Here is a 27379-nt window from a genome sequence, read left to right on the forward strand (position 1 = left end):
TGAGCTCTAAAGAGATGGAGTTTTTTCCAAAGGTGTCACAGGAAGAGCATGGTAGAGCTGGGAGTGGGAGCCAGGTCTTTCTGTGCAATGCTTCTCCCACTCTATGACAAGGTATCTGGCCACTGAGACAGGGCCCCTGGGACTAGAGGCACAAAGAGGGATCTGAGGAGTCTATTAATAGATATCCATGCAGAAAAACACCCCAGTGGGCTAGATGACTCTGAGCAAAGACAAGAGGAGACAAAGGATAACCACTAGGGCAGAAACAAGTGTGGCTGCCAAGTCCCTTTTCTTAAGCAGGGAAAGGGAGTGGGGTGCTTTTCAGAGGTCCTATTTGAGGCCTAACCTACTCTCTTTCTGCACTAATTTATCAAGGGTGCCCCTCCCCCACAGCTAGAGCCATTCCAGGGCCATTTGTGCTTCATTACAATTGAACACACTGTGGAGAAAGGATATGACTGGGGAGATTAGATAGCCTGATCTGCAACCTGGTGTGTGGGTAGGAACATGGGGCGGGGCAGTGGAGAAAAGGTTTGGTCAAGCCTGACAAAACCCCAGCAGCTAATCTCATTCCACGATAAGAGATTATAGCAAAGCATCTACAATCCACTCGGTTTAAGAAGTTTTGACCTTCTGGTTGGACTTCTTGCCACAACAGAACAGCACCATAACCATGGCCTTCTTCTCCCGACTGGATCTCCAGGAGGGTCTCCAAACCCTCTCTGTTTTGCAATGGATCCCAGTCTATATATTTTTAGGTGAGTGAACCCCAAGGGCTGGAGAGCACATAGGGAACAAACCAAAGGAATGGCTAATCTCCAAATGAAGAGGGTTCCAAAGAGATCCTCTGGTTGGTCTCCACCCTCTGGGAAGGATCTGGCCAGCACAAAGGCCGGCAGTGAGGCTGCATCTGTTCTGGTTTAAAGATTACTCCAGGCCAGGCATGGTTCCTCATGCCTGTAATCCAAGCCCTTTGGGAGGCTGAAGCAGGTGGGTGACCTGAGGACAGGAGTTCGAGACCAGCCTGGCCAACATGGTGAAAACCCATCTCTACTTAAAAAAAAAATGCTGGGCGCAGTGGCTAACGCCTGTAATCCCAGCACTTTGGGAGGCCAAGGCGGGCAGATCAAGAGGTCAGGAGATGGAGACCATCCTGGCTAACATGGTGAGACCCTGTCTCTACTAAAATACAAAAAAATTGGCCAGGTGTGGTGGCGCACGTCTGTAGTCCCAGCTACTCAGGAGGCTAAGGGAGGGGAATCGCTTGAACCCAGAGACAGAGGTTGCAGTGAGCCGAGATCGCGCCACTGCACTCCAGCCTGGTGACAGAGCAAGATTCCGTCTCAGAAAAAAAAAAAAAAAAGAAAACATTAGCTGGGCATGGTGGTGGGCACCTGTAATCCAGCTACTTGGGAGGCTGAGGCAGGAGAATCACTTAAACCCGGGAGGCAGAGGTTGCAGTGAGCTGAGATCGTGCTACTGCACTCCAGCCTCAGTGACAGAGTAAGACTCTGTCTCAAAATAAAAAAAAATAATAAAGATCACCCCAGCCTTCTCAGGAGCTGCCCCCTACGAACTAGCTGAAAAGAGTGAGATTCAGGGACAGGGCAGAAGTGGTGGTGGCTGGCAGGCTTGGTGTTACTAGGTAGGTATAGGGTGATTTTCTAGTCTACGATTCTGGTGAGAATTCTGGAAAATCTGAGGACTGCCCGAGTGACTTCTCAGACAGAATTTTGAGAAAGAGCCAGTTATTTACTGGACTCACAGCACGGGAGTCAATAGTGTTGGGCAAATGGGCTGACAGCTCCAAGAGTTTCCCTGCCAGAAACCAGGGATTTGTGGGCAGTCAATTACAGGAGTATGCTTGAAAACTGAATGAGAAGAAATAATGTCATCCTGAAGGATGAGACAGGTAGGAGACAGCTGGTTCCAATCCATGGGAGTCTATATGACCCTATAGGACCTGCTCTCAACCAGGGTCCTATAGGCCAAAAATTCAGGGTGGATGGGGGGGTCTCTGAATTGGGATGAATAAAATTGCCTCTCTTTTCACTAACCTCTAACTGAAATGTAGTATTTCCTTCAATGATGAATGTAGGCAATAAACCACGATGTGTTAGGAGTACCTGTGACTGTCAGTAGCAGACATCACAGAGATTTGCATTTCATATTACAGTTGTTGCAGGTATCTTGAAATTTCATTTATGTTCATGACTACTTCAAAATTCCAGTAGTTATTGGCACTGTCATTAGATCTGGTTATTTAATGCATACATCAAGAAGCATATATGTTACTATATCACATTGTGGGTAATAGTTTGATAACTGAATTTTAATATAATGGGTTTCCTTTATAAATCTGTGTATTTTGTTTTGTGCATTTAAACATATTATTCAGAGAAAGGGTCCATGGCTTCACCAGACTGTCAGAGGGGTCCACAGCCTTCTCAAAATGCAGACTCATTAAGCCTTATTAAAATCAAAACATGCTAAGCCCGTTGATGGTTTGACTTTAGCTATGTCGAGAGAAGAAAGTGATTTTGTTAGTAAACTTAGTTGTTTCTGGACTTTCATAGTTTCTTTTTGTTTTCCTTTGCATTTCCCTAACTTCCTCAAAAAGAGCCCGTTGATAAGTTCCAGCCCTAAGCCAGGAAACTGAGGGGCACAGGAATGTCCTAAGAGACTTGCTATTGGGGTGGCAGCAACCGTTTCAAATCTGGATCCCAGAAAGAGTGGGCAGAGATGGGGCAGAGAGAGCAAGGGAAAGAGGTCAAAAGAGGATGAGCTATGTGAGCGAATCCTTTTAGGTGTAGGGCCTCTCCCACCCAAGAAGGCTTTTCTGAGGCAGCTTTTCTAATTAAAACGTACTCATTTTTCTCCCAGAAAATGATTCTTTTTCATATATTTTCTTCTCTATTTCATTTCCCCACTCAAAGGACATTGTGTCTTGCTGGATATAGAGTAGAGAGTATATCAGACGACTGGATCTTTGAGGGACCAAGAAGGTGAGGATTAGCCTCCATGTAACGCCCCTTTACCCCCAAATCTCATTGGTTTCCAGTTGTCCCAGAAGAGCTGGCAGAGTGGAGTGGGGATGTTAGGGACACATGATGATACCTATGTGTCTTCAATGGAAACACATAACAATAAATGGGGCCAGGCTTGGTGGCTCACGCCTGTAATCCCAACACTTTGGGAGGCCAAGGCAGGCGGATCACAAGGTCAAGAGATCGAGACCATCCTGGCCAATATGGTAAAACCCCATCTCTACTAATAATACAAAAATTAGCTGGCCACAGTGGTGCACGCCTGTAGTCCCAGCTACTCGGGAAGCTGAGGCAGGAGACTCGCTTGAACCCAGGAGGCGGAGGTTGCAATAAGCTGAGATCTTGCCACTGCACTCCAGCCTGGCGACAGAGCGAGACTCCATCTCAAAAAAAAAAAAAAAAAAACCAAAGAATAAATGGGATTTTTTTTTACCTAAAGTTATTTTTATTGTACTACAATACCTAGAACATAAAATTTACCATCTTAACCATTTTCAAGTGTGCACTAAGTACATGTCATTAAGATGGCCACCATCCATCTCCAGAATTTATGTTCCCAAACTGAAACTCTGTATCCATTAAACAATAACTCCCTAATTTCCCCTCCCTCCAGGCCCTGGCAACCACCATTCTGCTTTCTGTCTCTATGAATTTGCCTATTCTAGGTATCTCATATAATTGGAATTATTATTCCAATGTTTGTCCTTTCATGATTGACTATTTTTACTTAGTATAATGGCTTTAAGGCTCACCCATGTGGGATCACGTGTCAGAAATTCTTTCCTTTGAAAGGCTGAGTAATATAGTGCCTTGTGTGGATATGCCACATACTGTTTCCCATTCATCTGTTGATGGACATTTACGTTGCCTTGACAGCTTGGCTACTGTGAGTAACGTTGCTATGACTATAGATGTACAAACATCGCTTTGAGACTGTGCTTTCAATGCTTTTGATATATACCCAGAAATGGAATTGCTGGATCACACAGTAATTCTGTTTTGTCTTTTTTTTTGGGAACTGCCATCTTGTTTTCCTCAGTGGTTACACAATTTTACACTCCCACCAACAGTGCACAGGAGTTCCAACTTCTCCATGTCCTCACCTATACTTACTTTCTGTTTTTTAAATAATAGTCATCCTAGTGGGTATGAGATGTTATCTCATTGTGGTTTTGCTTTACATTTCCCTGATGATCAGTAATGTTGAGCATCTTTTCATGTGCTTGTTGGCCATTTGTTCTGACTTCTTTTAGACTGATTATCTTTACCATTCCATTTGTCTTTCTCTTCTAGTTTAGGTGCCATACATCCTGTTTCTGTTCTTTTAGTGATTATGCTAGAAATTACAACACAAATCCTGGGTCTTGAAGGTTACCAAGGTAGCTTCACTGTCCAACAGGGCGTGATGCCCACAGAGGTGCCTAAGACATTCAAATATGTTCAATCCAACAGTTACAGAGTAAATACTAATGATAAGCCCTTGGGCTGTCCCTGCTGTGGGATCCTTACAGGCTCCTTACTATCTAGCAACAGAGATCAATCAATCATTCATTCAACCATTGTCCCTATTTTATGTGCCAATGCTGGACATATACACAGATCACTATAATGTAAGACAGACTGTGGTGAGTTAAAGAGCCATGACAAAGTGATATTAGGGTATCAGAATAAGAAAATATTATATGAGTTGAACAGATCAGGGGAGACAGAAAATGAAATCAGTGTGGCATGATAAACAAGACGTGAGTTCTGGAGTTCATCAGACTTAGATGCCAATTAGCTGTGTGACTCCAAACAAGTACTGCAATCACTCTAAGCCTCAGTATCCCCATCCTCTCAGCCTGGACCATGGGAAATGCTCATACAGACATCTCTGCCTCCCTCCCTTCCTTCTTCCTTTTCTTTCTTGCCTTCTTTCCTTCCTTCCTTCCTTGTATCTTGCTCAGAGCCTCCCTCAGTGCTTCCCCTCCTTCCCAAATGATATTCAGAATCATGGCTGATTACTGAGCATTACTGGAAGTGATGGGGGAGGAAATAGAGATAATGGAGAAAAGGCCGAGGGACAGGAAGGAGGGAGGAAGCAAGAAGAGAGGAATGAGAAGATGGCTGGGAAGAGATTTGGAATACAAATATTCATGTACTTGGAATTAGGCAGTGGCTCTGACAGCCCCTCTGAGGACCAGCTTTCATTCAGAGGATGGCTTTCCATCATCTCTTCTGGACTTGTAGCACCATCCCCCTAAACTATCTCAATATCCTTTTTCCTGATCCTCTAACCTCTGATCTCCACCCTCTCCAATCTATTCCACTGCCTGCTCCTGGAAGTCTTTCAGAAGCATCTTTGATTACATCCCCCTCCTGCTCAAAAATAGTCGGTGATTTCCCATTGCCTACGTGATGATGTATAAAGGTGTCAGCCTGGGCATTCAAAGCCCTCCTCCACTCTCTGGTGGCCAGCTCATCCTCCTACTCTTCACTACATGTTCCAGGCAATCCATTCAGTAAACAAACAGGAAATGTACTCTCCCACTCCTTCACCTCTGCTCCTACTACTCCCACTACTCCTGCCACTGGAAAGATGTCATGATAGCTCTTCCTGGACTATCCAGGGACAGCACCTCCTTTTAGATATTACTCAAGTCGTATCTTCTCTGAAACATTTTCCAGACAACCCAAAACGACATCACCTCTGAAAGTCTAGAACACTTTGTAACAATAGGCTGGGTAGCAGTCATTTTATCTTTTCTGCCCTCTACCCAATAAGCTCCATGAGAATAGGAGCCCTTTCTTATCATTAATATATCTCATGTAAGATCAAGCTTTACACTAACTCGACGGTTTTCCAGGTTGCTTCTTCCTCGGCAGAAATCTTTAAATGTGCTCTTGTTCTTTTTTCTCTCCCTCAGACATCCTTTTTTGGTGTGTGGGCCTGCCCTCTTTCTCTGGTTTCTGATACATAAAAAATAGAATAGGCTGGGTGCAGGGGCTCATGCCTGTAATCCCAACATTTTGGGAGGATCACTTGAGCCTGGGAGTTTGAGACCAGCCTGGGCAACATAGTGAGACTCCATCTCTACAGAAAAAATTTAAAATAAAAAAAGTAGACAGGCATGGTGGTGCATGCCTGTGGTCCCAGCTACTGTGCTGGCTGAGATGGGAGGATCATTTGAGCCCAAGAAATGAAGGCTAGAGTGAGCTCTGGTCATGCCATTGCACTACAGCCTGGATGACAGAGCGAGACCCTGTCTCAAAATAAATAAATAAAAATAGAACATTGTCTTCAGAGTCAGATAGACCAGTTCTATCACTTACTTGCTACGAGATCTTATACAACCAAGTCTCTGTTATTTTCTATGTGACCTTGAGCAAGTAAGTCATTCACCCTGAACCATAATAGAAACATCATAGTACCTGCCTCTCAAGGCTGTTCTGGAAATCTTTGAGGTGAGAAAATCCTCAATACATGTTAATTTTCTTCCTTTCAACTATTGCAATTGATATGACTTGGAGCCCAACCACCGCTAGGCTCCAAAATACTGCCAACCTTGCCAACCTTGCCACTTGATCAACAGAGGAGTGACAACCACTCCTCTGAATTCTGATTTTATTGCATCTTCAGGAAGAATAATAACTAGGATTTAGAAAATAAAGCAGATAGAGGCCTTTTTTTTTTTTTTTTTTTTTTTTTTTGAGACAGAGTCTCGCTCTGTCACCCAGGCTGGAGTGCAGTGGTGTGATTACAACTCACTACAGCCTCAAACTACTGGGCTCAAGCAATCCTTCTGCCTCAACTTCCTGAGTAGTTGGGACTACAGGTGTGCACCACCATGCTCCATTACTTTTTAAATGTTTTTGTAGAGATGGGAGACTCACTATGCTGCCTGGGCTGGTCTTGAACTCCTGGGGTCCAGTGATCCTCCTGCCCTGGCCTCCCAAAATGCTGGGATTACAGGAGTGAGCCACCATGCCTGACCTAGACTTTGATGCATTCCTAGCATTCCTACACACCTCATCACGGCGTCTTTCACTAATCCCCTTCCATAACCCCAGCATCAAATCAGCTGCGTTGGGCTAAAAATTCTACCTCCTTGGTGATTTTCAAATCGGTATGTCAAATAGTAGCCTATTTCACGTTCCTACTGGCTTTCATCTGAATGCTGAAACTCTTAGCTGATCTCCTTGCCTGTAGTTTCTCTTGCTCTCACAGTTATTCCAGATTATCTTCCTGAAACAGACACAATCATGCTACTCTTCTGCTTTCTGCTTAATAACCTTTACTGGCTTCTCATTCCCGTCAGCATCAGGCCTAATCTCTCCAGTTTCCTTCCCAGCTTCATCTCCTGTACCACAGCTTCCTCATACTGCCTGTGTTTTTGCAGGTAATGGTGTAACTCACAGGCCTTGTGGACTCTCCCACCTTTTGGCCTTCGTTCAAGCTCTTCTTTGTGCGTGCAGGACTTTCCTCTACCAGTCCATCTGACAAAAATCCAAGCTTTCCTCCAAAATTCAGCTTTGAATCTTACCTCCCACAAGAAACTCAGAGGTTCTGGAAGACAGGAATTTTGTTCTCCACATGTTATTAATATGAGTTAATACACATGAAGTACTTAAAATAGTTATTGGCACATAATGAAGATTCAACAAATACTATCTACTTTTTTCCTGAAGCTTGGAGTAAAGATACATGAGCTTTCTGATTCTCAGTTTCTTCATCTGTAAAATGAGATAATAAAATTATCTACCGATGAGGATTACAAGAGCATTAAATAAGATAATATACATTAAGTGCTGAACAGAGTGCTGTTTCACAACAAATGCTTAATACATGGTATCAAGGACCATGCTTGCATTATTTTTATCATTTCCTTATTTACTCCCTTCATCCTCCTCTTTTCAGTTCCCAACCCTGTCCCCATGGCTTTTAGCATAGAGATTTCATATGAGGTAGGTTCATCAATGTTTATTAAATTATGAAATTATCTGTTACTCCTACAAGTTCTTATATTTATAGTTTACTTGGATCCAACAAGTAATCACAAAGCCACAGAAATTCCTTTTTGACAAACCACCCATTGTTTTTGGTTTTTTTTAATCTCTGAAGGCACTGAACCAACTGACTAGAATTGGCAGGCATTGCCAACATTCAGATTTAGGTCATTGCCTTGAAACATGAAACATAATGTTTCTACCCATAAGAATGATAGGTTTTCATCTTACAAGGAAATAACTGGTTTCCTATATCCTTACACACACATGCACACCTTATAACTTCAGAAGACCTTTCCTTGTTTGGAATAAGTCATTGGTGGTTTCTCTTCCTATTAACTTTCACCTACAGCTTGGAGAATTTTGAACTTCTTCCTTTACTGCAATTCAATGTAATGAACATTTATCATAAGCTTTCTCTCTGTGCTTGGCACTGTGCTGAAGGCTGTTTTTAAGGAGCTTACTGTCTAATAGGGAGATGGACAGACATATGAGGTACTAATTACACAATCAAACAAAATGAACCAGAGCCAGATAGAAACACGAGTAATGTCTTAGGGGTGTACAGAGGAGGGAGTCCTTAATTTGACCGGGAGATGAGCAAAGGTATCACAAGGAAGTGTCATTTGAGCTAAACCTTAAAGCCTGAGAGAATTTTGATAAGCAGAAAGTTGGGAAGAGAGTAATAAAAATAAGGGAACGCCATCATCAAAGGCACAGACATGTGAATTATACGGTGAGCTGGCAAAATGGGAAGTAGACAAAGGTAGTCAGGCCCCTGTTTCCTATACTTCAGCCATCTGTGTCCAACCTTCTGACTCTTTCCACAGCTATGTACCACCTATGCTATTATTACTTAACGTACTTTTCCTTCAAATTAATTCATCTCTGTAGCCTAAATTAATGTATTTTAACAGGAAACTTTATATTGCTACCATGAATTTGTTTTTATTCTCTATGCATAACTTTTCATCCATACACCACCTTGGATCATCTAATGTCCCTAAGGGTATGGGAACACTAGGCTGAGAAACACTTTGAGAAACACTAGGCTGCAGCATAAGGAGTGTGAGTACAGGTACTGAGACATGAGGCTAGGAAGATATATGGGGCTAGGCCAGTGAGGGCCTTGAATACCAAAGCCAATGTGTTCAGACTTTATTCTGTCAGCAGTGGGAACATATTAATGATTTTGGAGAAACCAAACAACATTATGTGATTGTGCTTCTTAAAAATGTCTGGCAGTAGCGTGGAAAATGGATTGGAGGGGAAGAAACCAATGGCTAAAGAGCAGACAAAAGGCTACGGTCCAGACTAGAAAAAAGCAAGTCCTGGACCATAGCAGTAGCAATGGGGACACAGGCAGGAAGATTGATAGGAGAGGTTTTTGCGGAAAGGGAAAGAAGTCAAAGATGGCCTAAAAATATTGAACCTATGACATTGATCTTGAGACCTGAAACATGAATAGGAACTAGTCAGACAAAAAGCTGAAGAGTTTTCCAGGAAAAAGGGGTTTGCATGCAGAGAAGCCCTGAAGCTAGACAGCTCTTGAAGGAGCTGAAAGAACAGTATGGTGGAATGCAATGAACAAGGTGGCGGCCAAGGGCTAGATCATCAAGATCTCCTAACCCTTCTAAACCAGGGTTAGGAAACCGGACTTGATCCTAAGGGCCTCAGGAAACCATGTTAATTGCTGAATTGTTAAATTACCATATACTCCCACAGGTTCTTATATTTATAGTTAACTTAAATACAATAAGTAATCATAAAGCCACAAATACGCCTCTTTGACAAACCAGCCATGTCCTTGGCTACATTCTATAGAGTGACAGAGACAGACTTGCATTTAATGCACTGACTGCATTATGGCTCAAATGGAAGCCCGCAGCCTATTTAGAACACACTGGTGGTCATCTAGGTGAGAGATAATGGTAGCTTTGACCAAGTGGTAGCATGGAGGTGGAAAATAGAATAATTTGAAAGATATCTGCAAGGCAGAACTGGCAAGAATTGGTACCTGACTAAAAGGGAAGTAACAGCTAGAGCTTAGTGGTTAAGGGTTCAGTCTGGAGTAAGATGATCTTGGTTCTCAGCCCTGGCTCACTCACCTCCTAATGTAACCTTGGAACTATTTAACCACTCTGAACCTGAGGTCCTAATCCACAAAATGATAATGATTACTGTTTCCATGGGGTCTTTATGAAGATTAAATAAAATATGCCATGTGAAACAGTTTTACATAAGTGCACAATAGATATTGGCTATTAATCTATGGGGTAAGTGAGCAAGTGAGAAGAATCAGAGATGATTTGAAGAAAGGACCCATTTAGGTCATATTGGTACCATTTTTAACTTAAGCTAGTAATCATTAGCAATTTGAGGCTATACAGGTTTAACTTTAATTTTAAAGTCAGGATCAGGGATAAAGAGAGACATTATATAATGATAAAAGGCCTGATTCACCAAGAAAACAACTATTCTAAATGTGCATGCATCAGATGATAGAGTTTCAAAATATGTGATGCAAAAACTGATGGCACTGAAAAGAAAAATAGACAAGTTAGCAATTATATTTGGAGGCCTCCTTGACAACCACAATCGATCAAAACTCACTCAACATGAGATAAATAACCCATCACTATTAAACAATTTTAATTTAATCTTAATTTTAGCAGTTTAAAACCCTTCCAAAAGGAGATTTTCAGACCCAGATGGTTTCAACAGAAAATTCTACCAAACATTTTACAGAGGAAATATCACGAATTCTATGTAATCTCTTCGAGAAAACTTAAAAGAAAGGAACATTTCTCAACTCATTTATGAGGGCACATCCTGATACCAAAATCAGACAAAGATAGTACAAAAAAAGAAAAGAAAACTATAAACTAAGATCCCTCATGTATATAAATGAAAAAAGCAACAAAATATTAACAAATTGAATCCAGCAACACATTACAAAGAATAATGCATCATGACCAAGTGGCCTTTATTCAAGGAGGCAAGTGTAACTATTTGAAAATAAATCAATGTAAACTACCATATTAACCATCTAAGCATGAAAAAAACCCATGTAACCATATCAATCGACAAACTCCAACATTTAATCATCATATCTCTCAGCAAAGTAGGAATAGAAGGGAAATTCCTCAATCTGATAAAGAGCATCTACAAAAAAAACCCTACAGTTAACATCACACTTGAAGATGAAAGATGAAATGCTTTCTCCCTAAGATTAGAAACAAACCAAGGATGTCCACTCTCACCACTTGTATTCAATGGCATACTAAAAGTCCTAGCAGGTGCAATATGGCAAGAAGAAAAAAAGAAATAAATGCATACAGATTGCAAAAAATGAGAAAACTGTCCTTATTTGTGAATGACATGATAGTCTGTATGAAAAATCCCAAGGACTCTATGTTTTTTTTTTTTTGAGATGGAGTCTTGCTCTGTGGCCCAGGCTGGAAGTACAGTGGCACAATCTCAGCTCACTGCAACCTCCACCTCCCAGGTTCAAGTGATTCTTCTGCCTCAGCCTCCCAAGTAGCTAGAATTACAGGCACACACCACCATGCCCAGCTGATTTTTGTATTTTTAGTAGAGATGGGGTTTCATTGTATTGGCCAGGTTGGTCTCGAACTCCTGACCTTGTGATCTGCCCACCTCAGCCTCCCAAAGTGCTGGGATTACAGGCGTGAGCCACTGCACCCAGCAGACTCTATTTTAAATAAAACAAAAACCTCCAAGAACTAACGAATGAGATTAGCCAGTCACAGGATACAAGATCATGCATAAAAATTAATCACATAAAAATTAATCACATTTCTATATACTAGCAGAGAAGAATTGAAAACAGAAATTTGAAAAACTATACTATTTAAATACCTTCAAAAATAAAAATATTTAGGAAGAAATCTAAAAACCATTCAGGATTCATAAGTTGAAAGCTGTAAAATGCTGATGAATAAAATAAAAGATCTAAATCATTAGAGGCATACCATGTTCACAGATTGGAAGATTCAACACAGTAAAGATGCCAATTGTCCTCAGATTGATCTATAAGTATAATGCAATTCAAGTAAAAATCACAGCCAGGGTATATTAGGTAATAGTTTTGCATAAATATTAAATGTCTCAAATTTGATAATAGCACTGTGGGTGCTATAAGGGAAGAGAATATCTTTGTTCTTGCAAAATACATGCTAGAGTATTTAGATGCAAAAGGCTGTAATCTCTGTGATGTATGTCAAATACAAACATATATGTATATACTTACATTTTTACATTTAAAGATAAATGTAAAATGTTGACAATGGGTAGATATACATGAAGATTATACAGGAATTTATTAAAATAATCTTGTTTTTTCAAAATAGTTTAATTAAAAAGCTCTCCATGAAGAGTTTTTGTAGAAATAGACAAGCTGATTCAAAAATTTATATAGAAAAACAAAGGAACTCAGGCCGGGCGTGGTGGCTCAAGCCTGTAATCCCAGCACTTTGGGAGGCCGAGGTGGGTGGACCACGAGGTCAAGAGATCAAGACCATCCTGGTCAACATGGTGAAACCCCGTCTCTACTAAAACTACAAAAAATTAGCTGGGCATGGTGGCACGTGCCTGTAGTCCCAGCTACTCAGGAGGCTGAGGCAGGAGAATTGCCTGAACCCAGGAGGTGGAGGTTGCGGTGAGCCGAGATCGCGCCATTGCACTCCAGCCTGGGTAACAAGAGCGAAACTCCATCTCAAAAAAAAAAAAAAAAAAAAAAAAGAAAAACAAAGGAACTACAATAGCTAAAACAATTTTGAGAAAGAATAAAGTTAAAGGAATTATACCATCTGATTTTGAGACAGTATAAGACTACAGCAATCAGGACAGTGATCTTTTTGCGAAGGAACAGACATATTGTTTCACAGAACAGAAAAGAGAGTCAAGAAATAGACACATGAACATGGTCAATTGATTTTTGACAAAGATGAAAAAGGAATTCAATGGAGAATGAATAAGTCTTTTCAATGAATAGTGTAGGAACAATCTGATGTCCATATGTGGCAAAATGAACCTCGACCCAAACATCAGGCTCTGCGAAAATTAACTCAAGCCGGGTCCGGTGGCTCACATCTGTAATCCCAGCATTTTGGGAGGCTGAGGCAAGTGGATCACAATCAAGAGATCGAGACCATCCTGGCCAACATGATGAAACCCTGTCTCTACTAAAAATACAAAAATTAGCTGGGCATGGTGGCACGTGCCTGTAGTCCCAGCTACTCGGGAGGCTGAGGCAGGAGAATTGCTTGAACCTGGGAGGTGGAGGTTGCAGTGAGCCTAGATCATGCCACTGCACTCTAGCCTGGTGACCTGGTGAGACTCTGTATCAAAAAAAAAAAAAAAATTAACTGAAGAATGGCATCAACAAGATGGTAAATGGGAAGTTTATCACATCTCTCCAGAGCAACAATAATTTGGCAACCATCCATGGACCAAACTACCTTTGTGGGAATTTTGGACCCATGTATGATGTTGCAAAACTCTAGTAGAGTCCAACGCCAAGGAAGGCTGTTTTGAGAGGGCAGGCCCACACCTAGGCTTGTTGACTGTGGTAAAGACTACAGACCTGAAAATAACCTCATCCCCCTGTAAACTCAGCTACAATACCATTTGGCCTTGATTCTGCCACCAAAATCATCTGCCAAGGCATCCAGGAGGAGTCACAACCATCTGGGCCTCAAGTTATAGGACTGCCAACCTTGGTCCTAGCAACAGACCCTGAAGCAGCCTTATAACTCAGCTCCGGTCACACTCTGCTGTGGTATGAGAACAGTCATGCCTGTCTGTTTTATAGGAGGTAAGCTTGCTAACCTTGGTATCACAGCAGGTCCTGAAATAGCCCCATAACTTGGCTCCAGCTCCATTCAACTGTACAGGGCAGTCCTGTCCACCCAGGAACCTGACAGGAGGCATACCTGTCCATGCCACAGGAGGCAGGCCTGCAGGCCTCAGTCTTGGCTATAGACCTTGAGGCAGCCCTATGACTTGGTTCTAGCCCTTCTCAGCCATAGTCCTGAGCCTGTCATGCCTGCCCAGGGACCCACCCAGTGAGCTAGCAGAAGCCCTCCCATAAACCTGCTGAATTCAGTTTATAAAGACTGATTTGCTCCTTCAAATGCATAGAAACCAATGAAAGGCCATATAAATAACAAAATATCCAGCAAACATGACACCACTAAAGGAAACTAGTATAGCTCCAGTAACTGAGCCCAAATAAATGGAGATCTATTAAAGTCTTGACAAAGAATTCAAGATAATCATCCTGAAGTGCAGTGAGTTATAAGAGAACATAGACAACTAAACAGAATCAGGAAAATAACACATAAATGAAATGAGAAGTTTAATAAAGAAATAAATCCATAAAAAGGACACAAAAAGAAATCCTGGAGCTGATGTATGCAATGATAGAACTGAAAACTAAAACAAAGCATTTCAATAGAAGACTTGATCATGCAGAAGAAAGAATCAGGTAACACAAAGATAGGTAATTTGACATTAGCCAATTAGAGAAACAAAAAAAGAAAAAAATGAAAATGAGTGAAGAAAACATAAGGGACCTATGGGACACAATAAGTAAATGAATCTATTAATTATGGGAGTGCCATAATTTAGGAGAAGAAAAAGAGAGAGAAAGAAACAGAAAGCTTATTTCAAGAAATAGTGGTTGAAAGCCTCTCAAATCCTGAGAAAGAAATGGACATTCAGATTCATGAAGCTCAGAGGATCCCACACAAGATCAACCCAAAGAAGAATATCCTGAAGCATATTATAATCAAATTGTCAAAAGTCAAAGACAAAAGAGGATATTGAAAGCATTAAGAGAAAAGAGTCTCATCACATACAAGGGAACCTCATCAGCAAACTTCTCAGCAGAAATCTTGCAGGACAGGAGGGAGTGGGATGATACATTCAAAATACTATAACCAGCAAAGTGGTCATTCATAAATAAAGGAACAACAAAAACATTCCCAAAGCCAGGCACGGTGACTCATACCTGTAATCTCAGCATGTTGGGATGCTGAGGTGGAAGGACTGCTTGAGGCCAGTTTGAAACCAGCTGGGGCAACATAGTGAGATTCTGTCTTTACAAAAATAAAAATAATAAAATTAGCCAATCATGGTGATGTCCAGCTACTTGGACTTCCAGCTACTTGAGAAGCAAAGGCAGGAAGATAGCTTGAGTTTAGGAGTTCAAAGCTTCAGTGAGCTATGAGCATGCCACTGCACTTTAGCATGGGTGACAAAATGATACCTCATGTCTAACAAAAAAAAAGACATTTCCAGACAAATAAAAGCTAGGGGAGTTCATCACCTCTAGACCTGCCTTACAATAAATGCTAAAGAAAGTTGTTTAAGTTGAAATTAAAGGATACTAAGTAACAACATTTTTTTTTTTTTTTGAGACGGACTCTTGCTCTGTTGCCCAGGCTGGAGTACATGGCGCAATCTCAGCTCACTGCAACCTGTGCCCCCTGGGTTCAAGCAATTCTCCCACCTCAACCTCCTGAGTAGCTGGGATTACAGGCGTAGGCTACCACACTCAGCTAATTTTTGTATTTTTAGTAGAGACAGGGTTTCACCATGTTGGCCAGGCTGGTCTCGAACTCCTGACCTCAAGTGACCCACCCGCCTCGGCCTCCCAAAGTGCTGGGATTACAGGCGTGAGCCACTGCACCTGGCCGTAACCACACTAAAACATATAAAAATATGAAACTCACTAGTAAAGGTAAATATATCATCAAATTCAAAATACTCATAATACTGCAATGGTAGTGTGTAAATCACTTTTAACTTTACATCTTTTTACATCATGTATCCATTAACAAATTATTATTGCTGTAGTTTTTTTTTCAGCAATTTTGTCTCTTATCTCATGTTAGAGTTAAAAGTGGAAATCAGAAAGTATCTTGAGGCAAATGAAAATGGAAACACATCATACCAAAACAAATAGAATGCAGCAAAAACAGTTCTAAGGGGAAAGTTTATCATGATAAATACCTACATAAAGAAGAAAGAAATATCACAAATCAATAACCTAACTTTACATCCCATGAAAATAGAAAAAAAAAAAATAAACTAACCCTAAGATAAACAAAAGTGACAAACCCTTAGCTACAATAATCAAGGAAAAAAGAGAGAGAATATCAAATAAATAAAATCAGAAATAAAAGAGGAGACATTACAACTGATAACACAGAAATACAAAAGATCATAAAAGACTCCCACGATCATGGCATAATCATTGAAAAAGGAAAAAAAAAAAAGAAAAAAGAAAAAAAAGACTACCATGAACAATCATATGCCAGCAAATTGGTAACCTAGAAGAAATGGATATGTTTCTAGACACATACAACCTACCAAGAATAAATTATGAAGGAAGAAAATCTAAACAGACCAGTGACAAATGAGATTTAATCAGTATTAAAAAACCTCCCAACAAAGAAAAACCCAGGACCAGACAGCTTCATGGGTGAATTCTACCATGCACTTAAAGAATTAATGCCAGGCCAGATGCAGTGGCTCATATCTGTAATCCCAGCACTTTGGGAGGCTGAGGCAGGCAGATCACCTGAGATCAGGAGTTTGAGACCAGCTCAGCCAACATGGTGAGTTTGAGACCAGCCTAGCCAACATGCTGAAAATACAAAAATTAGCCAGGCATGGTGTTGTGTTCCTGTAATCCCAGCTACTCGGGAGGCTGAGGCACGAGAATTGCTTGAACCAGAGAGGTGGAGGTTACAGTAAGCCAAGATCACGCCATTGCACTCCAGCCTGGGCAACAGAATGAAACTGTGTCCAAATGAAGAAAAAAAGAATTAACGTCAATCCTTCTCAAACCCTTCCAAAAAACTGAAAAGGCAGGAGCACTTCCAAACTCCTTTTAGAATGCCAGTACTACCCTGATACCAAAGCTAGGCAAGGATAGTGCAAGAAAAGAACATTACAGGCCCATATCCCTGATGAACATAGATGCAACTTTGGGAGGCCAAGGCAGGCAGATCACCTGAGGTCGTGAGTTCGAGACCAGCCTGATCAACATGGAGAAACCCCGTCTCTACTAAAAACACAAAAGTCATTGCACTCCAGCCTGGGCAACAAGAGTGAAACTCTGTCTCAAAAAAAGAAAAGAAAAATACAAAAATGAGCCAGGTGTGGTGGCGGGTACCTGTAGTCCCAGCTACTTGGGAGGCTGAGGCAGGAGAATCACTCGAACCTGGGAGACAGAGGTTGCTGTGGGCCGGGATCGCACCACTGCACTCCAGCCTGGGTGACAGAGAAAGACTCCATCTAAAAAAAAAAAAAATAAAAAATAAAAAAATAAGTTCTGGGTATCTAATGTATAGCAGCATGGTGACTATAGTTAATAATACTGTATTATATGCTTGAAATTTGCTAAGTGAGTAGATCTTAAGTGTCCTCACCTCTAGCCACAAACATACATGAAATGTAACTATGTATGGTGGTGGATGTGTTCATTTGATTGTCGTAATCATCACACAATGTATACTTGTGTCAAATCATCACATTGTGCACATTGAATATACACTATTTTTATTTGTCAATTATACCTCCATAAAACTGGAAAAAATTAACTTGAAGTGGACTGTAGATCTAAATGTAAAAAAAGAAAACTGTAAAATGTTTAGGAGAAAACATAGGGGAGGCCAGGTGCAGTGGCCAGGTGCAGAACTTTGGGAGGCCAAGGCAGGAGGATCACTTGGGACCAGGTGTTTGAAACTTGCCTGGGCAAATAGCAAGACCCTGTGTCTACAAAAAAAAAAAAAAAAGAGAGAAAGAAAATAAATTAGCTGGGTGTGGTGTCATGCTCCTGTAGTCCCAGCTACTTTGGAGGCTGAAGTGGGAGGATCGCCTGAGCCCAGGAAGAGGAGGTTGCAGTGAGCCAAGCTGAGATCATGCCACTGCACTCCAGTCTGGGTGACAGAGCCAGATCCTGTCTCCAAAAAAAAAAAAAAAAAAGAAAGAAAGAAAAAAAAAACAGGGGAAAATCTTCATGACATGAAATTAGGCAAAGTGTTCTTTCAGTTTGACACCAAAAGCACAATCTGTAAAAAAATAAAATAAAATAAAAATAAACTGGACTTCATCAATATTAAAAGCTTTTGCTCTATAAAGGACCCTGTTACAAGAATGAAAGATAGACACAGACTAGGAGAAAGTGTTTGCAAATCACATAATCAGACAAAGAACTTACATCCAAAATGCATAAAGAACTATCAAAAGTCAGCAGTAAGAAAACAAACAACCCAACTGAAAAATGGGCAGAAGATTTGAATGGACACTTCACCAAAGAGGATATATAGAAAGCAGACAAGCACATGAAAAGCTGTTACACACCATTAGCTACTAGAGAAATGCAAGTTAAAATTATGATGAACTACCAATGCACATATATTAGAATGGCTTGAACATCTTCACTACAAACTAAATTAGGAGGCTACCTATGTGAACTTTCTCTTTGACAACCCTGTCCAAGGCGCGTCACTTGAATGTGACAAGAGAAATTGGAACCATCTCCTGGTATCAAGGCCATAATACCTTAGGGAATGTCACACATATATAAATGCTTGTTCTTCATCATTCCTTCTTCAGATACCCTCACTTTAGGTCACGAAACTCTTTTTCAGTGAAATTCAGCTCTTCCACATTTGACCTCTGTTTTCTCCTATATCTTTAAATTCCACTTTTGTTACCGTGCACGACACTGATGACACTCAGGCTGGGTATGGAAAACTTGCTCTCAAAAAACGTTCTTGGCCAGCCGTGGTGGCTCACGCCTGTAATCCCAGCACTTTGGAAGGCTGAGGCAGGTGGATCACTTGAGGTCAGGAGTTTGAAACCAGCCTGTCCAACATGGCGAAACCCCGTCTCTACTAAAAATACAAAATTATCCAGGTGTGGTGGTGCATGCCTGTAATCCCTACTCGGGAGCCTGAGGCAGGAGAATCGCTTGAACCTGGGAGGCGGAGGTTGTAGTGAGCCAAGATCGTGCCACTGCAGTCCAGCCTGGGCAACAAGAGCAAAACTCCATCTCAAAAAAAAAAAAAAAAAAAGTTCTTGGTTTCCTGCCGGGCCACACCTGCAGTTCCACTAGATTCCACAAGGGGGATGGTGTTGCCCATGTAAGGGCTCTTAGACTGCCTTTAGGACTCGTGGATAAATGAATGAGATAAAAGGCACACAACTAACCTATCTACACTTTTTAAATAACATCACATTTAAATAATACAATACATGCTGACCAATAGTAATCATTTAAGTTTATTATTGAAGAGAGAAAACATTTGCTTATTTCTTTTTCAGTCGGTCTACAGATATTTGTTGAACACCTACTGTATGCCAAGCTCTCTTCTAAACACTGGGGATACAAAAAAAAAATTATTTGAAACAAGATATAAAAGAAATGATACAATTAGGCTAACTTTAATTAGTGATGATTCTTATTTAACTTCATCTGAGTTTTCTTCTGAAGCTTAACTGGCAAATTTACTCTCCTCTTTGATGAAGGGCATAGATATCAAGGCTTTTCTCCATGGCAGGCTTCCCATAAAATTCCTCCCACCACTCTTTCCTGTCTAATTCAAATGCTTACAACAACCATCTCAACCAGTGTTTATCAGGGGAATTCAGCCTAGCACAAGGTTTCTTCTACTCCATAACATGACTATTTAAAGCACTGTCCACTCAGCCTTTTTCCAGTTATATTTACATCCAAAATGCAAGAGACAAAGAGCTGGAAGGTAACTCTTGAGTTTCTTCCCCTTCTTTGAAACTTTTATCTGCCATGACATGGTACCTGGTCAAAGAAGTCATTCCCTTAGCTAGGTCTTTTTAAATTAACCACATATATACTTAGCCTCTCTTTCTCATGAATGCAGATTTTTAAATGGAATTCATTCCCACTGCTGTAAGATCTATCATGTTTGTAATCACTGGCTGCTGTGGCCATTTACAAACACAGACTTCCCCTTCTGAACATTTGTGACACTTTTGAATGGAACAAAATGAACACAGTAAAATGTTTTTTGTTGTTAAAGATAGGATCTGGCTTTGTTGCCCAGGCTGGTCTCAAACTCCTAGGTTCAAGCTGTCCTCTTGTTTTGGCCTCCCAAATTGCTAGGATTACAGGAGAGAGCCACCACACCTGGCCTAGTAGAATGGTTTTTAATCCGTGTTTACTTTTCAGCATCAAACAGCCTGTACACTGCAGGTAACCTCCCTGCTGGAATATGCAGACTTAGGAGTTCAGCAAAGGAAAGAGGGTCAAGCTTTCAGAAAGAATTTCCAGAGGTCCCAGAATGGGGATGTCAGCTACCAGACCAATGTGCTCTTCTTCCCATTCACCAAACTGTACTGACCTTTGACCCCAGCTTCATGATTCTGCTCTTTCTTCAATTCAGAGTTTGGCCATCAAGGAGACCCAGATCCAAGGGCTTGGAGGCTTGCCTAGACGACAGCAGAGACAAGTGGAGTGTGAGGGGTTAGGGAAGAGGGGAGGAGGAGAGAAGGGTCCCACACCGGCCTAGCTCTGCTCCCGTAGTGTAGAGCAGAGGGCGGGGTTATGAGAGGTATACTAAAATTTGAAGGGAACTAAAAGGCTTGAACCCTTTGTGTCTCCTCAGGAGCTATTCCCATTCTCCTTATACCCTACTTTCTGCTGTTCAGTAAGTTCTGGTCCTTGGCTGTGCTCTCCTTAACCTGGCTTGCCTATGACTGGAACACCCACAGTCAAGGTAAGAGACAGGGGCACAATGGTGGTCCTGTTTGGCCCAAGGATGGAAGCACAGGCAGAGGGAGGGGGAGGGGGAGGGGGAGGTGGAGAACTCAGGGTAGGGGAGAAGGAGAGGAAGGGGAGGGAGAACAGAGAGCAAAATTCAGCAGGGACAGAGGTCTCTACCAGGCTGCTCAGGAAGAATTATGAGGTCGAGGTCTCCTCAGACTATTTTCCTGTCACCTTTCTGGTCAGCTCTAGCGGAGAAGGGGCTTCCTATGTCCTGGGGATTGGATTCAGGGACAGTACTTAGAGTCTGAGGTGTCAGAAGGAGGCCCCTCCTGTGACCTGAGGATTTCAGGCAGAACTCTCCTCTTCTGGGAGAGGTAGACGGACTACAATGCCCTATGTACTCTTCCCTTCCCTTCTGTACCCACAGGTGGCAGGCGTTCAGCTTGGGTACGAAACTGGACCCTCTGGAAGTATTTCCAAAATTACTTCCCAATAAAGGTGACTACCCTTCTTCTGGGTGCCCTCAGTCCCTGTTGTCCAGACTCTTGTTCCCTACTCAGCTCCATGTTTTCAGAGGTTTTGGTGGTCAGCAGTGAATGTTGAGACCCAGAGTCATAATGCAGAGCAAGGGCCCAAGATAGATGGGCAGGTGGGGAGACAGGTGGATGGCAGCCTCTCTGACCATCGTGAGCCCTGGCACTCCTATGACAATAACAACATCCCAGCGAACAGGGATTGGGGGCTCCTGGAGGGAAACAGGCTACCTGATGGGATTTGAGTCCACACATCATTTCTTCCTCCTTTGTAGCCAATGCTCTGACTCAATCTCCCTCTAACAGCTGGTGAAGACTCATGACCTTTCTCCCAAACACAACTACATCATTGCCAATCACCCCCATGGCGTTCTCTCTCTCGGTGTCTTCATCAACTTTGCCACTGAGGCCACTGGCATTGCTCGGATTTTCCCATCCATCACTCCCTTTGTAGGGACCTTGGAAGGGATATTTTGGATCCCAATTGTGCGAGAATATGTGATGTCAATGGGTGAGTATAAGAAATAATTAATTCTATTTTTTGGCCTACTTCAGAGCTGCAACCCCAATAAGTCCTGACAATCACTCCCTGCTTGAAGCATACATGATAGAAAACGAGTCCAGAGCACCCTGGGCCAGTAACAGGAGTATGTGGCTAAGCATTAGTTTCTGTCCAAGATCTGGGAGCAGGGTTTGGTTGGGCAGCAGGGGAAGTTATAAACATTCATAAGAGTCGCCAGTACTTTTTTCAGAGGGAGAACCAGAAGGCTAGAATTCAGGACCAATGCCAAAGTGGAAATCCAAGGATGAAAGCCAAGAATTAAACACAAATGCAGGGAAAAGCAGGTATGAATGGGATCGCTCAGGCAAACTTCACCAGGCTCTCTCTAGGATGTCAGCTGGCCTCTTTGGGCCTGTCATTTGTACACCATGGTGTCTTAAAAACATTTTGAAGTCTATCATACTAGCTAACACCCTCCTAGTCCGTGACTTTTATCTCCTGGGAACCCCTTCACGCTTGCATAAAATGCCAAAGGATAAAGGATAGGCATTCCTCAGAGTATCCAGAACAACTTCCCCATGGTCAGCTTCAAGCCAGGGCACTGTGACAAATGTCCCTCTCTCTGGACGAACAGTCATCCTTCTGGACACCAAAAAACAACTGAAGCCAAACATTAAAGGTAAGATGCATTTCTCTGGAGGGGCCAGGTGGGACCGACCACTAGAGTCCCAGAGGATGCTTCTACTCTGCTCTGAGGTTAGCATGGCCCTGGAGCAGGAATCTCTCTGAATGGCTAAAGCCTGGAGGGAATTTCTGCCATCCCAGTAGAGAATAGAAGGTGAGCACAGGGCAAAGATGTGAGACAGAAGTGAGAAAAGCTAGATGATTGTTATTAAACAACAGGGTGTTATTCACATTCCATTATTCATCTACATTTCAGTTTGGCTTGGGCAGGCTCAGGGGTCTGCCTACTCTCCAGAAACCCCAGCCATGGCTCCCCTTTGGCAGGTCACTCTTAGGGAAGCAGGTTGGTGATGGCTAGTCTCGATTACCTCTGGAGGAGAGAACTCCAGAGGATCTCCAGTGTTGTCAGCCTGGGCAGAGTGGAAGATGGCTGTGCTTCATGGGTAGAGAGGGATGAGGTGGGCTTAGATACAACTGATCTGAAATGTAGTAGGCTATGGATGGTAGGAGGCAGAGAAACTCAGTATAGACCCAACTGTAGTAGCACAGGCCCGCAAGGCAAACACCTGACCCTAAGGACCAACCTTAGGCTAGGACAGTCATAACCCAGGACACAAAGGTCAGAGACAGAAAGGTAGAAACAGTAATAGTCAGAAAACAGAACTGTCTCCAACAGGAAGAGCCTGGGAAAAGTCCTTACCCCATCCTCAGGCACGAAGTGTTTTCTACCACTTGACTCTTTGGTTTCACAGGTGTGTGCCCCGTGAGTAGGTCAGCCTTGAAGTACTTGCTGACCCAGAAAGGCTCGGGCAATGCCGTGGTTGTTGTGGTGGGTGGAGCTACTGAAGCTCTCTTGTGCCGGCCAGGAACCTCCACTCTCTTCCTCAAGCAGCGTAAAGGTTTTGTGAAGTTGGCACTGAAGACAGGGTGGGTTCCTAGGTTTTAGTGCTCTCTTGTCAGGGTGCCATAGGCCATCTGTACCCCTCTCCAGAATGGTCCCTTCCCTGGGAAGCCTGTTAGAGGGCCCCCATCTTCGCTCTAATTCCTTCTGTCTACCCTTCACACTGTGCCTTGGGCATGTTTGGGCCTCTAGATACATTTCATTGGGCACTTTTCTTACTTGAAGTTGGAGAAAGAACAGCAGAAGAAAACCTTTTACCTTCTGCCCTTTGGCCTGGGAGGCTGGAGGTCTGGGAAAGTGAGGTCTCACTCTATATCAACCTGTTAACTGAGAGGCCCTGAGAATCCACCAACTGCAAGGGAGGCAGTAGCTTTGATGCTGTGAGGATCAAAAAGATGAATAAGACATGCACCCAAAGAGCATACAATCTGGTTTGAGAAATAGAACGCATTCATTCAGCAGTTATTGAACACCCACTCTATGTCAAGCATAGTACTACGGATGTAGGACATAAAAGTAACACCTGGTCCTCACAAACTCAGAGTCCAGTATGGAAGAAGACAGGCCCATGCACATGTAATTACCAAATACATGCAGAATCCAGCCACTTACTACCTAGACTACCACCCCCTGGCTTACTATCATCATCTCTTTCCCTGGATGATTATGACACTTCTAACTGCTCTTCCTGCATCTATTCCCACTCCACCTTCAAGAGTCTATTCCCAGCTTCAGCAAGAATGATCCTGTTAAGCATGAGTCAGATCATGTCACTACTCAAAATGCTTCAGTGGCTCCCGTGTCACTCAGAGTAAAAGCTAAAGTCCTTACAGGGGCTTGCAAGATGCCGAATAATCTGGTCTTTAGCTGCCTCTCTGTCCTCATCACTCACTCCTCTCCCCCTTCTCTCACTCCATCACAGCTACACTGGCCTCTTTGCTGTCCCTCAAGCAGGCCACCCACTCCTGCCTTAGAGTCTTTGCTTTAGCTGTTCGCTGTACCTGGAACACTATTCCTCCAAATGACTGCTTGGCTCATTCCTTTACCTCCGTCAAGTCTTTGCTCAAATGTCTCTTCTCAGCTGGGTGTGGTAGCTCACACCTGTAATCCCAGCACTTTAGGAGGCTGAGGCAAGCAGATTGCCTGCGCCCAGGAGTTCGCAACCAGCCTGGGCAACACGGTGAAACTCTGTCTCTACTAAAATACAAAAAAATTAGCCAGGCATGGCAGCATGTGCCTATAGTCCCAGCTACTTGGGAGGCTGAGGCAGCAGAATCTCTTGAACCCTGGAGACGGAGGTTGCAGTGAGCTGAGATCACGCCACTGCACTCCAGCCTGGGTGACAGAGTGAGACTCCATCTCAAAAAAAAAAAGTCTCTTCTCAATACAGTTATCTGACCATCTTGCTCTATTTTTTTCCTGTTACACTTATCTTCTTATAGATCATCTACATCATTTATTTTTTACCTGCTATTTTCAATGTTTATTGTCTTCCTCCCAAAAAAGGTAAGTTCCATGAAGATGGAATTTTTAAAAATCCATTGTATTCAATCTCCAGGGCCTAAAACAGTGCTGGCACATAGAAAGAACTTAATATTTGTTAAATAAATGGAGCACTATAATGGAAATGTGTATAAAGTGCTATGTGAGCATGAATTTATGGAAAGATCTCGACCCAGGGTAGAGGTTTCTTAGGCGGGTAACATCTGAATTGTGAATTGAAATGTTAGTAGGAGCTACCAGGCAGAACAAAAAGGAGAAAGACCCCAGGCATTCAGTGAAGACCTATGGCATGTCAGGCGCTATGCCAGGGCCTAGGGATTCAAAGATAAATATGACCCAGTTCTTGCCTTTGATTGGCTTGCTGTCTACGGGGGAAGTCGGACAGGTAAAGAGATGACTGTAATACAGGGTTGGGGCAGTATTAGTGTAGAAAAGAGGTAAGCACTAGATGAGGGGTACCTAATCTGCACTGGGGGAACTAAGGTGGTCAAACAAAGTTTCTTCAAGGGGATGAAATTGAGACTGAGCACAAAATTGAATGAGCCACATGAAGATAGAGGGAAGGCACTTACTTCCGCAGAGGGAACAGAATGTACAAAGACACTTAGATGACAGAGTACGAGGCGCACTTAGTATGGCTAAGCAGATTGTAAGGAAAGAGTGGGGAGAGGAAAAGCTAGCCAGGGAGGGAAGGCTAGAGCATGAAGGCCATAATGAAGCAGGATGGTGCAAACTGAGGAGCCCTAGAAGAATTTGAGAGGAGTGGCATGTCCAGATATGCAGTTTACAAAGAACACTCTGGATGCTGGATGCAATGAAGACAGAGCTTTTGAGATTAGTTTCTTCCTATCATAGGAGAAGGCAGAGCAGCAGGTGCCCTCAGAGAGTTCAGCTGGAGAGTGGGGCATGGCAGGAATGGGACATGTGGCTAGAGATGTTTGGGTGCTTAGGTTCTTGTTCTACAGTGGGGAAGTTGGAAAGGTTTCTCACCTTAGCGAGGATTTTTCTGGGGAGCTTCCTCAGAGAGCTCACACTCCTGTTCCTCTCTTTGCAGGGCATACCTTGTCCCTTCCTATTCCTTTGGTGAGAATGAGGTTTTCAATCAGGAGACCTTCCCTGAGGGCACGTGGCTAAGGTTCTTCCAAAAAACCTTACAGGACACAGTCAAAAAAATCTTGGGACTAAATTTCTGTACCTTCCATGGCCGGGGCTTCACTCGTGGATCCTGGGGCTTCCTGCCTTTCAATCGGCCCATTACTACTGTTGGTGAGCTTTCCAGTATCTCCAGATGGCCTGGCTCCTCATTCACTTCCCACACCCTTTAAGTCATCCATCAAGTCCATGGGGCCAAACTCACATCTGGGATGGGTAATGGGTGTGGTTGAGAGCAGGGTGGTCAGGACAACTAAACAGATAAGAGTTGTGGTCATTCATGGATGTGACATCGGCAACTGCCACAAGAGCATCACCATTCACACACATTCTGTCACCACTCTCCTGAGCTTGCTTGTACTCTCTTGAGCATGGGTTTGATTAGATGATCAGAGAAAAACCACCAGGATGAGGCTGGAGCAAAGGGTAAGAATGAAGGAAGGGGAGGAAAGCCAGATGCTGAGTTTCAGTACGTGGCTCCCAGTGAGGGATGGGTAGTCCGAATTGAGGGGGGGACTCTGATGTTTGTCTCTTTTTTCATAGTTGGGGAGCCCCTGCCAATTCCCAAGATTGAGAGGCCAAACCAGAAGACAGTGGACAAGTATCATGCACTCTACATCAGTGCCCTGCGCAAGCTCTTTGACCAACACAAAGTCGAATATGGCCTCCCCGAGACCCAAGAGCTGACAATTATATAGCAGGATCCACATTCCCCATTAATAAACCCCTAAAGCCATGGGATCCAAGAAGAGCCATGGGAAAAGAAGAATTCGGGGAGAGGGAAGGACTGTAAGGATGAGAGAGCTTACATCCTATTTCTAGAACTCTCATTTATTAAATAATTTCTGGCTTGGAAATTATTAGTTCTAGCAATACAGTCCTCTCCCAAGTGGCTAAGGCAGGCTTAGGAGAAACCCAGAGGGGCAGTGGAGGACTGGGGAGGGCTGGTCAGCCAGAGAAGTTGGCTCTATCACCACTGGTTATTCTAGGGCAACAACCCAGTTTGGGAGTTTTATGAATCACTCCAGCCAACTCTCTGATCACAAGAATACTGTGCCCCAAGAAAAAAAAATAAAAAAAAAATTTTTTAAAGAAAAGAGAAAAAGAAAAGAATACTGTGCCCCTTTCTCCTAAACCTTAGCTCACCGTCACTATTTAGGTTTAGACTTAGAAGCTTTATTTGTAACAGAGGTAGTTTGTTTCCTCCTGGTCCTTCCCTTACAACTTGGGGACTGCCACAAGGTACACCAGGGACCTGAACTGTAGCTGCCTGGTCCAAGCAGACAG

At 42.8% G+C, this 27379-nt stretch overlaps 1 protein-coding gene across 1 annotated transcript; it reads left to right on the top strand.

The window, feature by feature from the left end:
- The first annotated feature begins 576 nt into the window (after window positions 1-576).
- On the top strand, window positions 577-27151 carry DGAT2L6 (diacylglycerol O-acyltransferase 2 like 6). Its single transcript, XM_032255852.1, has 7 exons — window positions 577-758; window positions 20717-20827; window positions 21245-21315; window positions 21657-21861; window positions 23289-23463; window positions 25995-26206; window positions 26636-27151. Exons 1-7 carry the CDS (start codon window positions 674-676, stop codon window positions 26788-26790), a joined length of 1014 nt encoding a protein of 337 aa, XP_032111743.1. The 5' UTR covers window positions 577-673; the 3' UTR covers window positions 26791-27151.
- The last annotated feature ends 228 nt before the right edge of the window (window positions 27152-27379 follow it).

Source organism: Sapajus apella, unplaced genomic scaffold, assembly GCF_009761245.1.
Source record: "Sapajus apella isolate SASKATOON/1434 unplaced genomic scaffold, GSC_monkey_1.0 scaffold91, whole genome shotgun sequence".
NCBI lineage: Eukaryota > Metazoa > Chordata > Mammalia > Primates > Cebidae > Sapajus > Sapajus apella.